The 14,426-nt window shown below is 33.9% G+C and overlaps 1 protein-coding gene across 1 annotated transcript; it reads left to right on the top strand.

Moving 5' to 3' along the window:
* Positions 1–8,728: 8,728 nt before the first annotated feature.
* On the top strand, positions 8,729–13,168 carry LOC306897091 (uncharacterized protein; the record flags this gene model as incomplete). Its single annotated transcript, XM_079461570.1, has 13 exons — positions 8,729–8,753; positions 9,956–10,018; positions 10,150–10,212; positions 10,344–10,406; positions 10,538–10,600; positions 10,705–10,767; positions 10,899–10,961; positions 11,093–11,155; positions 11,287–11,349; positions 11,483–11,545; positions 11,677–11,739; positions 11,871–11,933; positions 12,161–13,168. The coding sequence occupies 13 exons, from the start codon at positions 8,729–8,731 to the stop codon at positions 12,601–12,603; spliced, it is 1,161 nt and encodes a 386-aa protein (XP_079317696.1). The 3' UTR covers positions 12,604–13,168.
* Between the last annotated feature and the right edge of the window lie 1,258 nt (positions 13,169–14,426).

Below are 14,426 nucleotides of genomic sequence, written 5' to 3'. Positions count from 1 at the left end.
GTAGGAGACCCAACACTATGTCAAGCCCCACCACAACCTCAAGGTCCACCACAACATCAAGCCCCAAAATTGGTGAGGAACGGACTTCAAACTTTTCTTTAACATAACCTCCTGTTTCTCTTTGTGTTTCTAAGAATGCCATATGTTGTATGTGTCTGGAAATTGAGGTAAAACAACTTATTCCCAATTTTCTCTTTCACCAAGGTCAATCAAATAAGGATTCATCCACAAAAGACAAAACAAGTGCTGAAGATCATACCAAAAGTGGTGAGTAACAGAGTTCAATCTTTTCTTTAACTTTACCTCCTGTTTCTCTTTGTTGTATAAGGATTCCATATGTTTTATGTTTCTTGAAATCGGGGTAAAATAACTAATTCACAATTTTCTCTTTCTCCAAGTTCAATCAAATAAGGATTCATCAACCAAAGACAAAACAAGTGCTGCAGATCATACCAAAAGTGGTGAGTAACAGAGTTCAATCCTTTCTTTAACATTACCTCCTGTTTCTCTTTGTGTTATAAGGATTCCATATGTTTTGTCTCTTGAAATCGAGGTAAAACAACAGATTCACAATTTTCTCTTTTTCCAAGGTCAATCAAATAAGGATTCATCAACCAAAGAAAAAACAAGTGCTGAAGATCATACCAACAGTGGTGAGGAACAGAGTTCAATCTTTTCTTTAACATTACCTCCTGTTTCTCTTTGTGTTATAAGGATTCAATATGTTGTATGTCTCTTGAAATCGAGGTAAAACAACTAATTCACAATTTTCTCTTTCTCCAAGGTCAATCAAATAAGGATTCATCAACAAGTGCTGAAGATCATACCAACAGTGGTGAGGAACAGAGTTCAATCTTTTCTTTAACATTACCTCCTGTTTCTCTTTGTGTTATAAGGATTCCATATGTTGTATGTCTCTTGAAATCGAGGTAAAACAACTAATTCACAATTTTCTCTTTCTCCAAGGTCAATCAAATACGGATTCATCAACAAGTGCTGAAGATCATACCAACAGTGGTGAGGAACAGAGTTCAATCTTTTCTTTAACATTACCTCCTGTTTCTCTTTGTGTTATAAGGATTCCATATGTTTTATGTCTCTTGAAATCGAGGTAAAACAACTGATTCACAATTTTCTCTTTTTCCAAGGTCAATCAAATAAGGATTCGTCAACCAAAGACAAAACAAGTGCTGAAGATCATAACAAAAGTGGTGAGGAACATACTTCAAACTTTTCTTTAACATTACCTCCTGTTTCTCTTTGTGTTATAAGGATTCCATATGTTGTATGTCTCTTGAAATCGAGGTAAAACAACTAATTCACAATTTTCTCTTTCTCCAAGGTCAATCAAATAAGGATTCATCAACAAGTGCTGAAGATCATACCAACAGTGGTGAGGAACAGAGTTCAATCTTTTCTTTAACATTACCACCTGTTTCTCTTTGTGTTATAAGGATTCCATATGATTTATGACTCTTGAAATCGAGGTAAAACAACAGATTCACAATTTTCTCTTTTTCCAAGGTCAATCAAATAAAGATTCATCAACCAAAGAAAAAACAAGTGCTGCAGATCATACCAACAGTGGTGAGGAACAGAGTTCAACCTTTTCTTTAACATTACCTCCTGTTTCTCTTTGTGTTATAAGGATTCCATATGTTGTATGTCTCTTGAAATCGAGGTGAAACAACTAATTCACAATTTTCTCTTTCTCCAAGGTCAATCAAATAAGGATTCATCAACCAAAGACAAAACAAGTGCTGTAGATCACACCAAAAGTGGTGAGTAACAGAGTTCAATCTTTTCTTTAACATTACCTCCTGTTTCTCTTTGTGTTATAAGGATTCCATATGTTGTATGTGTACGGAAATCGAGGTAAAACAACTGATTCACAATTTTTTCTTTTTCCAAGGTAAATCAAATAAGGATTCATCAACCAAAGAAAAAACAAGTGCTGAAGATCATACCAACAGTGGTGAGGAACAGACTTCAATCTTTTCTTTAACATTACCTCCTGTTTCTCTTTGTGTTATAAGGATTCCATATGTTGTATGTCTCTTGAAATCGAGGTAAAACAACTGATTCACAATTTTCTCTTTTTCCAAGGTCAATCAAATAAGGATTCATCAACCAAAGAAAAAACAAGTGCTGAAGATCTTACCAACAGTGGTGAGGAACAGAGTTCAATCTTTTCTTTAAAATTACCTCCTGTTTCTCTTTGTGTTATAAGGATTCCATATGTTGTATGTCTCTTGAAATCGAGGTAAAACAACTAATTCACAATTTTCTCTTTCTCCAAGGTCAATCAAATAAGGATTCATCAACAAGTGCTGAAGATCATACCAACAGTGGTGAGGAACAGAGTTCAAACTTTTCTTTAACATAACCTCCTGTTTCTCTTTGTGTTTCTAAGAATGCCATATGTTGTATGTGTCTGGAAATTGAGGTAAAACAACTTATTCCCAATTTTCTCTTTCACCAAGGTCAATCAAATAAGGATTCATCCACAAAAGACAAAACAAGTGCTGAAGATCATACCAAAAGTGGTGAGTAACAGAGTTCAATCTTTTCTTTAACTTTACCTCCTGTTTCTCTTTGTTGTATAAGGATTCCATATGTTTTATGTTTCTTGAAATCGGGGTAAAATAACTAATTCACAATTTTCTCTTTCTCCAAGTTCAATCAAATAAGGATTCATCAACCAAAGACAAAACAAGTGCTGCAGATCATACCAAAAGTGGTGAGTAACAGAGTTCAATCCTTTCTTTAACATTACCTCCTGTTTCTCTTTGTGTTATAAGGATTCCATATGTTTTGTCTCTTGAAATCGAGGTAAAACAACAGATTCACAATTTTCTCTTTTTCCAAGGTCAATCAAATAAGGATTCATCAACCAAAGAAAAAACAAGTGCTGAAGATCATACCAACAGTGGTGAGGAACAGAGTTCAATCTTTTCTTTAACATTACCTCCTGTTTCTCTTTGTGTTATAAGGATTCAATATGTTGTATGTCTCTTGAAATCGAGGTAAAACAACTAATTCACAATTTTCTCTTTCTCCAAGGTCAATCAAATAAGGATTCATCAACAAGTGCTGAAGATCATACCAACAGTGGTGAGGAACAGAGTTCAATCTTTTCTTTAACATTACCTCCTGTTTCTCTTTGTGTTATAAGGATTCCATATGTTGTATGTCTCTTGAAATCGAGGTAAAACAACTAATTCACAATTTTCTCTTTCTCCAAGGTCAATCAAATACGGATTCATCAACAAGTGCTGAAGATCATACCAACAGTGGTGAGGAACAGAGTTCAATCTTTTCTTTAACATTACCTCCTGTTTCTCTTTGTGTTATAAGGATTCCATATGTTTTATGTCTCTTGAAATCGAGGTAAAACAACTGATTCACAATTTTCTCTTTTTCCAAGGTCAATCAAATAAGGATTCGTCAACCAAAGACAAAACAAGTGCTGAAGATCATAACAAAAGTGGTGAGGAACATACTTCAAACTTTTCTTTAACATTACCTCCTGTTTCTCTTTGTGTTATAAGGATTCCATATGTTGTATGTCTCTTGAAATCGAGGTAAAACAACTAATTCACAATTTTCTCTTTCTCCAAGGTCAATCAAATAAGGATTCATCAACAAGTGCTGAAGATCATACCAACAGTGGTGAGGAACAGAGTTCAATCTTTTCTTTAACATTACCACCTGTTTCTCTTTGTGTTATAAGGATTCCATATGATTTATGACTCTTGAAATCGAGGTAAAACAACAGATTCACAATTTTCTCTTTTTCCAAGGTCAATCAAATAAAGATTCATCAACCAAAGAAAAAACAAGTGCTGCAGATCATACCAACAGTGGTGAGGAACAGAGTTCAACCTTTTCTTTAACATTACCTCCTGTTTCTCTTTGTGTTATAAGGATTCCATATGTTGTATGTCTCTTGAAATCGAGGTGAAACAACTAATTCACAATTTTCTCTTTCTCCAAGGTCAATCAAATAAGGATTCATCAACCAAAGACAAAACAAGTGCTGTAGATCACACCAAAAGTGGTGAGTAACAGAGTTCAATCTTTTCTTTAACATTACCTCCTGTTTCTCTTTGTGTTATAAGGATTCCATATGTTGTATGTGTACGGAAATCGAGGTAAAACAACTGATTCACAATTTTTTCTTTTTCCAAGGTAAATCAAATAAGGATTCATCAACCAAAGAAAAAACAAGTGCTGAAGATCATACCAACAGTGGTGAGGAACAGACTTCAATCTTTTCTTTAACATTACCTCCTGTTTCTCTTTGTGTTATAAGGATTCCATATGTTGTATGTCTCTTGAAATCGAGGTAAAACAACTGATTCACAATTTTCTCTTTTTCCAAGGTCAATCAAATAAGGATTCATCAACCAAAGAAAAAACAAGTGCTGAAGATCTTACCAACAGTGGTGAGGAACAGAGTTCAATCTTTTCTTTAAAATTACCTCCTGTTTCTCTTTGTGTTATAAGGATTCCATATGTTGTATGTCTCTTGAAATCGAGGTAAAACAACTAATTCACAATTTTCTCTTTCTCCAAGGTCAATCAAATAAGGATTCATCAACAAGTGCTGAAGATCATACCAACAGTGGTGAGGAACAGAGTTCAAACTTTTCTTTAACATAACCTCCTGTTTCTCTTTGTGTTTCTAAGAATGCCATATGTTGTATGTGTCTGGAAATTGAGGTAAAACAACTTATTCCCAATTTTCTCTTTCACCAAGGTCAATCAAATAAGGATTCATCCACAAAAGACAAAACAAGTGCTGAAGATCATACCAAAAGTGGTGAGTAACAGAGTTCAATCTTTTCTTTAACTTTACCTCCTGTTTCTCTTTGTTGTATAAGGATTCCATATGTTTTATGTTTCTTGAAATCGGGGTAAAATAACTAATTCACAATTTTCTCTTTCTCCAAGTTCAATCAAATAAGGATTCATCAACCAAAGACAAAACAAGTGCTGCAGATCATACCAAAAGTGGTGAGTAACAGAGTTCAATCCTTTCTTTAACATTACCTCCTGTTTCTCTTTGTGTTATAAGGATTCCATATGTTGTATGTCTCTTGAAATCGAGGTAAAACAACTAATTCACAATTTTCTCTTTCTCCAAGGTCAATCAAATACAGATTCATCAACAAGTGCTGAAGATCATACCAACAGTGGTGAGGAACAGAGTTCAATCTTTTCTTTAACATTACCTCCTGTTTCTCTTTGTGTTATAAGGATTCCATATATTTTATGTCTCTTGAAATCGAGGTAAAACAACTGATTCACAATTTTCTCTTTTTCCAAGGTCAATCAAATAAGGATTCGTCAACCAAAGACAAAACAAGTGCTGAAGATCATAACAAAAGTGGTGAGGAACATACTTCAAACTTTTCTTTAACATTACCTCCTGTTTCTCTTTGTGTTATAAGGATTCCATATGTTGTATGTCTCTTGAAATCGAGGTAAAACAACTAATTCACAATTTTCTCTTTCTCCAAGGTCAATCAAATAAGGATTCATCAACAAGTGCTGAAGATCATACCAACAGTGGTGAGGAACAGAGTTCAATCTTTTCTTTAACATTACCACCTGTTTCTCTTTGTGTTATAAGGATTCCATATGATTTATGACTCTTGAAATCGAGGTAAAACAACAGATTCACAATTTTCTCTTTTTCCAAGGTCAGTCAAATAAAGATTCATCAACCAAAGAAAAAACAAGTGCTGAAGATCATACCAACAGTGGTGAGGAATAGAGTTCAATCTTTTCTTTAACATTACCTCCTGTTTCTCTTTGTGTTATAAGGATTCCATATGTTGTATGTGTATGGAAATCGAGGTAAAACAACTAATTCACAATTTTTTCTTTTTCCAAGGTAAATCAAATAAGGATTCATCAACCAAAGAAAAAACAAGTGCTGAAGATCATACCAACAGTGGTGAGGAACAGACTTCAATCTTTTCTTTAACATTACCTCCTGTTTCTCTTTGTGTTATAAGGATTCCATATGTTGTATGTCTCTTGAAATCGAGGTAAAACAACTAATTCACAATTTTCTCTTTCTCCAAGGTCAATCAAATAAGGATTCATCAACAAGTGCTGAAGATCATACCAACAGTGGTGAGGAACAGAGTTCAACCTTTTCTTTAACATTACCTCCTGTTTCTCTTTGTGTTATAAGGATTCCATATGTTGTATGTCTCTTGAAATCGAGGTAAAACAACTAATTCACAATTTTATCTTTCTCCAAGGTCAATCAAATACGGATTCATCAACAAGTGCTGAAGATCATACCAACAGTGGTGAGGAACAGAGTTCAATCTTTTCTTTAACATTACCTCCTGTTTCTCTTTGTGTTATAAGGATTCCATATGTTTTATGTCTCTTGAAATCGAGGTAAAACAACTGATTCACAATTTTCTCTTTTTCCAAGGTCAATCAAATAAGGATTCATCAAACAAAGACAAAACAAGTGCTGAAGATCATAACAAAAGTGGTGAGGAACATACTTCAAACTTTTCTTTAACATTACCTCCTGTTTTCTTTGTGTTATAAGGATTCCATATGTTGTATGTGTATGGAAATCGAGGTAAAACAACTAATTCACAATTTTCTCTTTTTCCAAGGTAAATCAAATAAGGATTCATCAACCAAAGACAAAACAAGTGCTGTAGATCACACCAAAAGTGGTGAGGAACAGACTTCAATCTTTTCTTTAACATTACCTCCTGTTTCTCTTTGTTGTATAAGGATTCCATATGTTGTATGTCTCTTGAAATCGAGGTCAAACAACTAATTTACAATTTTCTCTTTCTCCAAGGTAAATCAAATAAGGATTCATCAACCAAAGAAAGAACAAGTGCTGCAGATCATACCAACAGTGGTGAGGAACAGAGTTCAATCTTTTCTTTAACATTACCTCCTGTTTCTCTTTGTGTTATAAGGATTCCATATGTTGTATGTCTCTTGAAATCGAGGTAAAACAACTGATTCACAATTTTCTCTTTCTCCAAGGTCAATCAAATAAGGATTCATCAACCAAAGAAAAAACAAGTGCTGAAGATCATACCAAAAGTGGTGAGGAACAGAGTTCAATCTTTTCTTTAAGATTACCTCCTGTTTCTCTTTGTGTTATAAGGATTCCATATGTTTTATGTCTCTTGAAATCGAGGTAAAACAACTGATTCACAATTTTCTCTTTTTTCAAGGTCAATCAAATAAGGATTCATCAACCAAAGAAAAAACAAGTGCTGCAGATCATACCAAAAGTGGTGAGGAACAGAGTTCAATCTTTTCTTTAACATTACCTCCTGTTTCTCTTTGTGTTATAAGGATTCCATATGTTGTATGTGTATGGAAATCGAGGTAAAACAACTAATTCACAATTTTCTCTTTTTCCAAGGTAAATCAAATAAGGATTCATCAACCAAAGACAAAACAAGTGCTGTAGATCACACCAAAAGTGGTGAGGAACAGACTTCAATCTTTTCTTTAACATTACCTCCTGTTTCTCTTTGTTGTATAAGGATTCCATATGTTGTATGTCTCTTGAAATCGAGGTCAAACAACTAATTCACAATTTTCTCTTTCTCCAAGGTCAATCAAATAAGGATTCATCAACCAAAGACAAAACAAGTGCTGAAGATCATACCAAAAGTGGTGAGGAACAGAGTTCAATCTTTTCTTTAAGATTACCTCCTGTTTCTCTTTGTGTTATAAGGATTCCATATGTTTTATGTCTCTTGAAATCGAGGTAAAACAACTGATTCACAATTTTCTCTTTTTTCAAGGTCAATCAAATAAGGATTCATCAACCAAAGAAAAAACAAGTGCTGAAGATCATACCAACAGTGGTGAGGAACAGACTTCAATCTTTTCTTTAACATTACCTCCTGTTTCTCTTTGTGTTATAAGGATTCCATATGTTGTATGTGTATGGAAATCGAGGTAAAACAACTAATTCACAATTTTCTCTTTTTCCAAGGTAAATCAAATAAGGATTCATCAACCAAAGAAAAAACAAGTGCTGAAGATCATACCAAAAGTGGTGAGGAACAGAGTTCAATCTTTTCTTTAACATTACCTCCTGTTTCTCTTTGTGGTATAAGGATTCCATATGTTTTATGTCTCTTGAAATCGAGGTAAAACACCTAATTCACAATTTTCTCTGTCACCAAAGGTCAATCAAATAAGGATTCATCAACCAAAGACAAAACAAGTGCTGTAGATCACACCAAAAGTGGTGAGTAACAGAGTTCAATCTTTTCTTTAACATTACCTCCTGTTTCTCTTTGTGTTACAAGGATTCCATATGTTTTATGTCTCTTGAAATCGAGGTAAAACACCTAATTCACAATTTTCTCTGTCACCAAAGGTCAATCAAATAAGGATTCATCAACCAAAGACAAAACAAGTGCTGTAGATCACACCAAAAGTGGTGAGGAACAGAGTTCAATCTTTTCTTTAACATTACCTCCTGTTTCTCTTTGTGTTATAAGGATTCCATATGTTTTATGTCTCTTGAAATCGAGGTAAAACACCTAATTCACAATTTTCTCTGTCACCAAAGGTCAATCAAATAAGGATTCATCAACCAAAGACAAAACAAGTGCTGTAGATCACACCAAAAGTGGTGAGTAACAGAGTTCAATCTTTTCTTTAACATTACCTCCTGTTTCTCTTTGTGTTATAAGGATTCCATATGTTGTATGTGTACGGAAATCGAGGTAAAACAACTAATTCACAATTTTCTCTTTCTCCAAGGTAAATCAAATAAGGATTCATCAACCAAAGAAAAAACAAGTGCTGAAGATCATACCAAAAGTGGTGAGGAACAGAGTTCAATCTTTTCTTTAAGATTACCTCCTGTTTCTCTTTGTGTTATAAGGATTCCATATGTTTTATGTCTCTTGAAATCGAGGTAAAACAACTGATTCACAATTTTCTCTTTTTTCAAGGTCAATCAAATAAGGATTCATCAACCAAAGAAAAAACAAGTGCTGCAGATCATACCAAAAGTGGTGAGGAACAGAGTTCAATCTTTTCTTTAACATTACATCCTGTTTCTCTTTGTGTTATAAGGATTCCATATGTTGTATGTGTATGGAAATCGAGGTAAAACAACTAATTCACAATTTTCTCTTTTTCCAAGGTAAATCAAATAAGGATTCATCAACCAAAGAAAAAACAAGTGCTGCAGATCATACCAAAAGTGGTGAGGAACAGACTTCAATCTTTTCTTTAACATTACCTCCTGTTTCTCTTTGTGTTATAAGGATTCCATATGTTGTATGTGTATGGAAATCGAGGTAAAACAACTAATTCACAATTTTCTCTTTTTCCAAGGTAAATCAAATAAGGATTCATCAACCAAAGAAAAAACAAGTGCTGAAGATCATACCAAAAGTGGTGAGGAACAGAGTTCAATCTTTTCTTTAACATTACCTCCTGTTTCTCTTTGTGGTATAAGGATTCCATATGTTTTATGTCTCTTGAAATGGAGGTCAAACAACTGATTCACAATTTTCTCTTTCTCCAAGGTCAATCAAATAAGGATTCATCAACCAAAGAAAAAACAAGTGCTGAAGATCATACCAAAAGTGGTGAGGAACAGAGTTCAATCTTTTCTTTAACATTACCTCCTGTTTCTCTTTGTGGTATAAGGATTCCATATGTTTTATGTCTCTTGAAATCGAGGTAAAACACCTAATTCACAATTTTCTCTGTCACCAAAGGTCAATCAAATAAGGATTCATCAACCAAAGACAAAACAAGTGCTGTAGATCACACCAAAAGTGGTGAGTAACAGAGTTCAATCTTTTCTTTAACATTACCTCCTGTTTCTCTTTGTGTTATAAGGATTCCATATGTTGTATGTGTACGGAAATCGAGGTAAAACAACTAATTCACAATTTTCTCTTTCTCCAAGGTAAATCAAATAAGGATTCATCAACCAAAGAAAAAACAAGTGCTGAAGATCATACCAAAAGTGGTGAGGAACAGAGTTCAATCTTTTCTTTAAGATTACCTCCTGTTTCTCTTTGTGTTATAAGGATTCCATATGTTTTATGTCTCTTGAAATCGAGGTAAAACAACTGATTCACAATTTTCTCTTTTTTCAAGGTCAATCAAATAAGGATTCATCAACCAAAGAAAAAACAAGTGCTGCAGATCATACCAAAAGTGGTGAGGAACAGAGTTCAATCTTTTCTTTAACATTACATCCTGTTTCTCTTTGTGTTATAAGGATTCCATATGTTGTATGTGTATGGAAATCGAGGTAAAACAACTAATTCACAATTTTCTCTTTTTCCAAGGTAAATCAAATAAGGATTCATCAACCAAAGAAAAAACAAGTGCTGCAGATCATACCAAAAGTGGTGAGGAACAGACTTCAATCTTTTCTTTAACATTACCTCCTGTTTCTCTTTGTTGTATAAGGATTCCATATGTTGTATGTCTCTTGAAATCGAGGTCAAACAACTAATTTAAAATTTTCTCTTTCTCCAAGGTCAATCAAATAAGGATTCATCATCCAAAGCAAAAACAAGTGCTGTAGATCATACCAAAAGTGGTGAGGAACAGAGTTCAATCTTTTGTGTTATAAGGATTCCATATGATTTATGACTCTTGAAATCGAGGTAAAACAACTGATTCACAATTTTCTCTTTCTCCAAGGTCAATCAAATAAGGATTCATCAACCAAAGAAAAAACAAGTGCTGCAGATCATACCAAAAGTGGTGAGGAACAGAGTTCAATCTTTTCTTTAACATTACCTCCTGTTTCTCTTTGTGTTATAAGGATTCCATATGTTTTATGTCTCTTGAAATCGAGGTAAAACAACTGATTCACAATTTTCTCTTTCTCCAAGGTCAATCAAATAAGGATTCATCAACCAAAGAAAAAACAAGTGCTGCAGATCATACCAAAAGTGGTGAGGAACAGAGTTCAATCTTTTCTTTAACATTACCTCCTGTTTCTCTTTGTGTTATAAGGATTCCATATGTTTTATGTCTCTTGAAATCGAGGTAAAACAACTGATTCACAATTTTCTCTTTTTCCAAGGTAAATCAAATAAGGATTCATCAACCAAAGAAAAAACAAGTGCTGAAGATCATACCAACAGTGGTGAGGAACAGAGTTCAATCTTTTCATTAACATTACCTCCTGTTTCTCTTTGTGTTATAAGGATTCCATATGTTTTATGTCTCTTGAAATCGAGGTAAAACAACTGATTCACAATTTTCCCTTTCTCCAAGGTCAATCAAATAAGGATTCATCAACCAATGACAAAACAAGTGCTAAAGATCATACCGAAAGTGGTGAGGAACCGACTACACATTTTTTTCTTTAACATTACCTCCTGTTTCTCTTTGTGTTATAAGGATTCCATATGTTGTATGTCTCTTGAAATCGAGGTAAAACAACTAATTCACAATTTTCCCTTTCTCCAAGGTCAATCAAATTATAATTCATCCACAAAAGACAAAACAAGTGCTGAAGATCATACCAACAGTGGTGAGAAACAGACTTCAAACTTTCCTTTTAGATTACCTCCTGTTTCTCTTTGTGTTATAAGGATTCCATATGTTGTATGTCTCTTGAAATCGAGGTAAAACAACTGATTCACAATTTTCTCTTTCTCCAAGGTCAATCAAATAAGGATTCATCCACAAAAGACAAAACAAGTGCTGAAGATCATACCAACAGTGGTGAGAAACAGACTTCAAACTTTTCTTTTAGATTACCTCCTGTTTCTCTTTGTGTTATAAGGATTCCATATGTTGTATGTCTCTTGAAATCGAGGTAAAACAACTAATTCACAATTTTCACTATCATGAAGGTCAATCAAATAAGGATTCATCAACCAAAGACAAAACAAGTGCTGAAGATCATACCAAAAGTGGTGAGGAACAGAATTCAAACGTTTATATTCCTTCCTATATATCTTTCTGTCTGAAAGATGCCATCTTGCACTTTTCATATTCTACTTAAGTTCTAATCAAAATTTTCTTAGTATTCATTCCACTTTGCATTTTCTGGACATCATGCGTGCTGTTTTGTTTTTATCATCTTGTATCATCTTGTATCAAGCATTAGCTTGATTTTATTGTTTTCTTCCACCACCTCAAGCTCCAAGCCCTCGCTCCAGCTTAAGAACTACCTCAAGACCCCTAAGGACCACTTCAAGGCGTCGCAGTACCACAACCCAAAAACCCACAACTCAAAAACCAAAGGCACCTCCTACCCCTCAAAAATCAAAGGTACCTCCTACCCCTCAAAAACCAAAGGCACCTCCTACCCCTCAAAAACCAAAGGCACCTCCCACCCCTGAAAAACCAAAGGCACCCCCTTCCCCTGAAAAACCAAAGGCACCTCCTACCCCTCAAAAACCAAAGGCACCTCCTACCCCTGAAAAACCAAAGGCACCTCCTACCCCTGAAAAACCAAAGGCACCTCCTACCCCTCAAAAACCAAAGGCACCTCCTACCCCTGAAAAACCAAAGGCACCGCCTACCCCTCAAAAACCAAAGGCACCTCCAGCAGTGGCTCCAAAGAAAAACCAAAAAACATAAATCTTTTTGAAAGCATTTATGAATTTTATGTCAAGCACAATTTAATATAATATTTTTCTCTTTTGTAGATTATTTAATAAGATGTGTATGTTATCAGTGAATTAAGGTCATAAACCAGATTATTTTACTGTTGGCTGTTTTGTTTTAAATCATTATACAAGTGAAATAATATGTTTGATTATGATAATAAATATATTTCTTCATTTCTAGCAAAAATTATATATATATACTTTTTAAATTGCTTATTTATTAAGATGATTGTTTACTGGTTTAGTGAAATATGGTCTGGAACCAAATTACTTTACCTTTGTCTTGTGTTTTAGCATTTTACTACTTGTTTTCCCAAACTTTAGGGATGTTTTATTCCAAGACACTTTGAGGATAATTTTATGTGAGAAAATGACTTTTCCTGCAGGTTATATGTAAACTAATGTAATGATTTATCTCTTTTTATTTATTTATAAAAAATGTAGTAAAATGGTATTTATTTCAGACAACTTGATATTTAATGACATGCTAGTTTAATAATATTATCACTGATAATAAAATCAAATATTTCTTCATCAAATTCTAGATGTTGTTATTTTTTAATATTTGCATAATAATATACATATTTATATGCACATCAATATATTATTGGATTGAATGTCATACATGATTTTTATTTATTAAATTATAACAAGCAATGTGCTTCATAACCGTTGAAGCGGTATCAATCTGTATACACACACAGTATACAGAAATGTTTCTTTCTTTTGCGTATAACCTTTTTGACCAACAGATGTCAGTAAGAAAGCTTGTAGGAAAACATGTCCAAGTAGGGCTGTACAGTGCCCTATATAATTGTTTGTTGCGCTTTGAAGCACACTGAAAAATCTGAGAGTACGGAACACTGAAATGATCAGAAAATCAGTAGGCCTAGAAAAAAGCGGATTATGTATATTAAATTATTACATGTTTACAGTTGTGGTCATATGTTTGTCTTTGCAAAATCTATTATCTTTTGCATGTCTGTATTATGTTGAGATTAATCTATTCACGCAATTGAGGGCACTCATACAACTATTAGAAAGGGTGGAAAGAAACACATTTATGGCTCACAAGTTAGTAATATATATAATCACAAGTTTAAGGAAATAAAAACAAGAAACTTTCATATCCATGTAACCCAGAAACAGCATCAAGACCCATGTGTGATATAAAGTCCATCGATGGTACAACGTTTTTTTAGAATAATATTACATAGACTGTAGCTGTGGGCATTATGTTGTGACTAAAATGTAAAATGAATCAAAATGTTATGTTTGACCATCTTTAAACTTTCGACCCTTTGACTGGAATTAGCTAAATCATTATTTATAAAGAGAGTTCGAAACCTTCAAGGGCTCTTTTTGGCTGCTTTTTCTTGGTCTAATTCATCCCTTTAAGAAATATTCAAAATATAAATTGGTATTGTTTCAAAATGTTATGCTTGTCTACAAAAGTAATTCCAGACATTTAGGCATACATCTTGATATTAAGATCAATAAAACAATTTCAGTCAAGTGTTTCCAAACTGTTGAGTGGTGCTGTGCAAAGTTATGTGATTAATGTGATTTGATGACGTGTAGCTCAGTGGTAAGAGCATTGTGTTCACAACACAAGGTTGTGGGTTCGATCCCAGGGGGTTGCAGATACCTATCTATAAATGTATAGGATTATGCAACGTAAATTGCTTTTTAGATAAAATTGTCTGCCAAATGCCTAAATGTAAATGTTACACATGCTGTTGGTGAGGGAGTGTCGCAACGTTGTTCTCCTGCACAGTACTTTGCTAAATGTGT

This window comes from Barbatula barbatula (assembly GCF_947034865.1).
Source record: "Barbatula barbatula genome assembly, chromosome: 8".
NCBI lineage: Eukaryota > Metazoa > Chordata > Actinopteri > Cypriniformes > Nemacheilidae > Barbatula > Barbatula barbatula.
The sequence above is the reverse complement of the archived record's forward strand: the minus strand, read 5'-3'. Positions and strand labels throughout refer to the sequence as shown.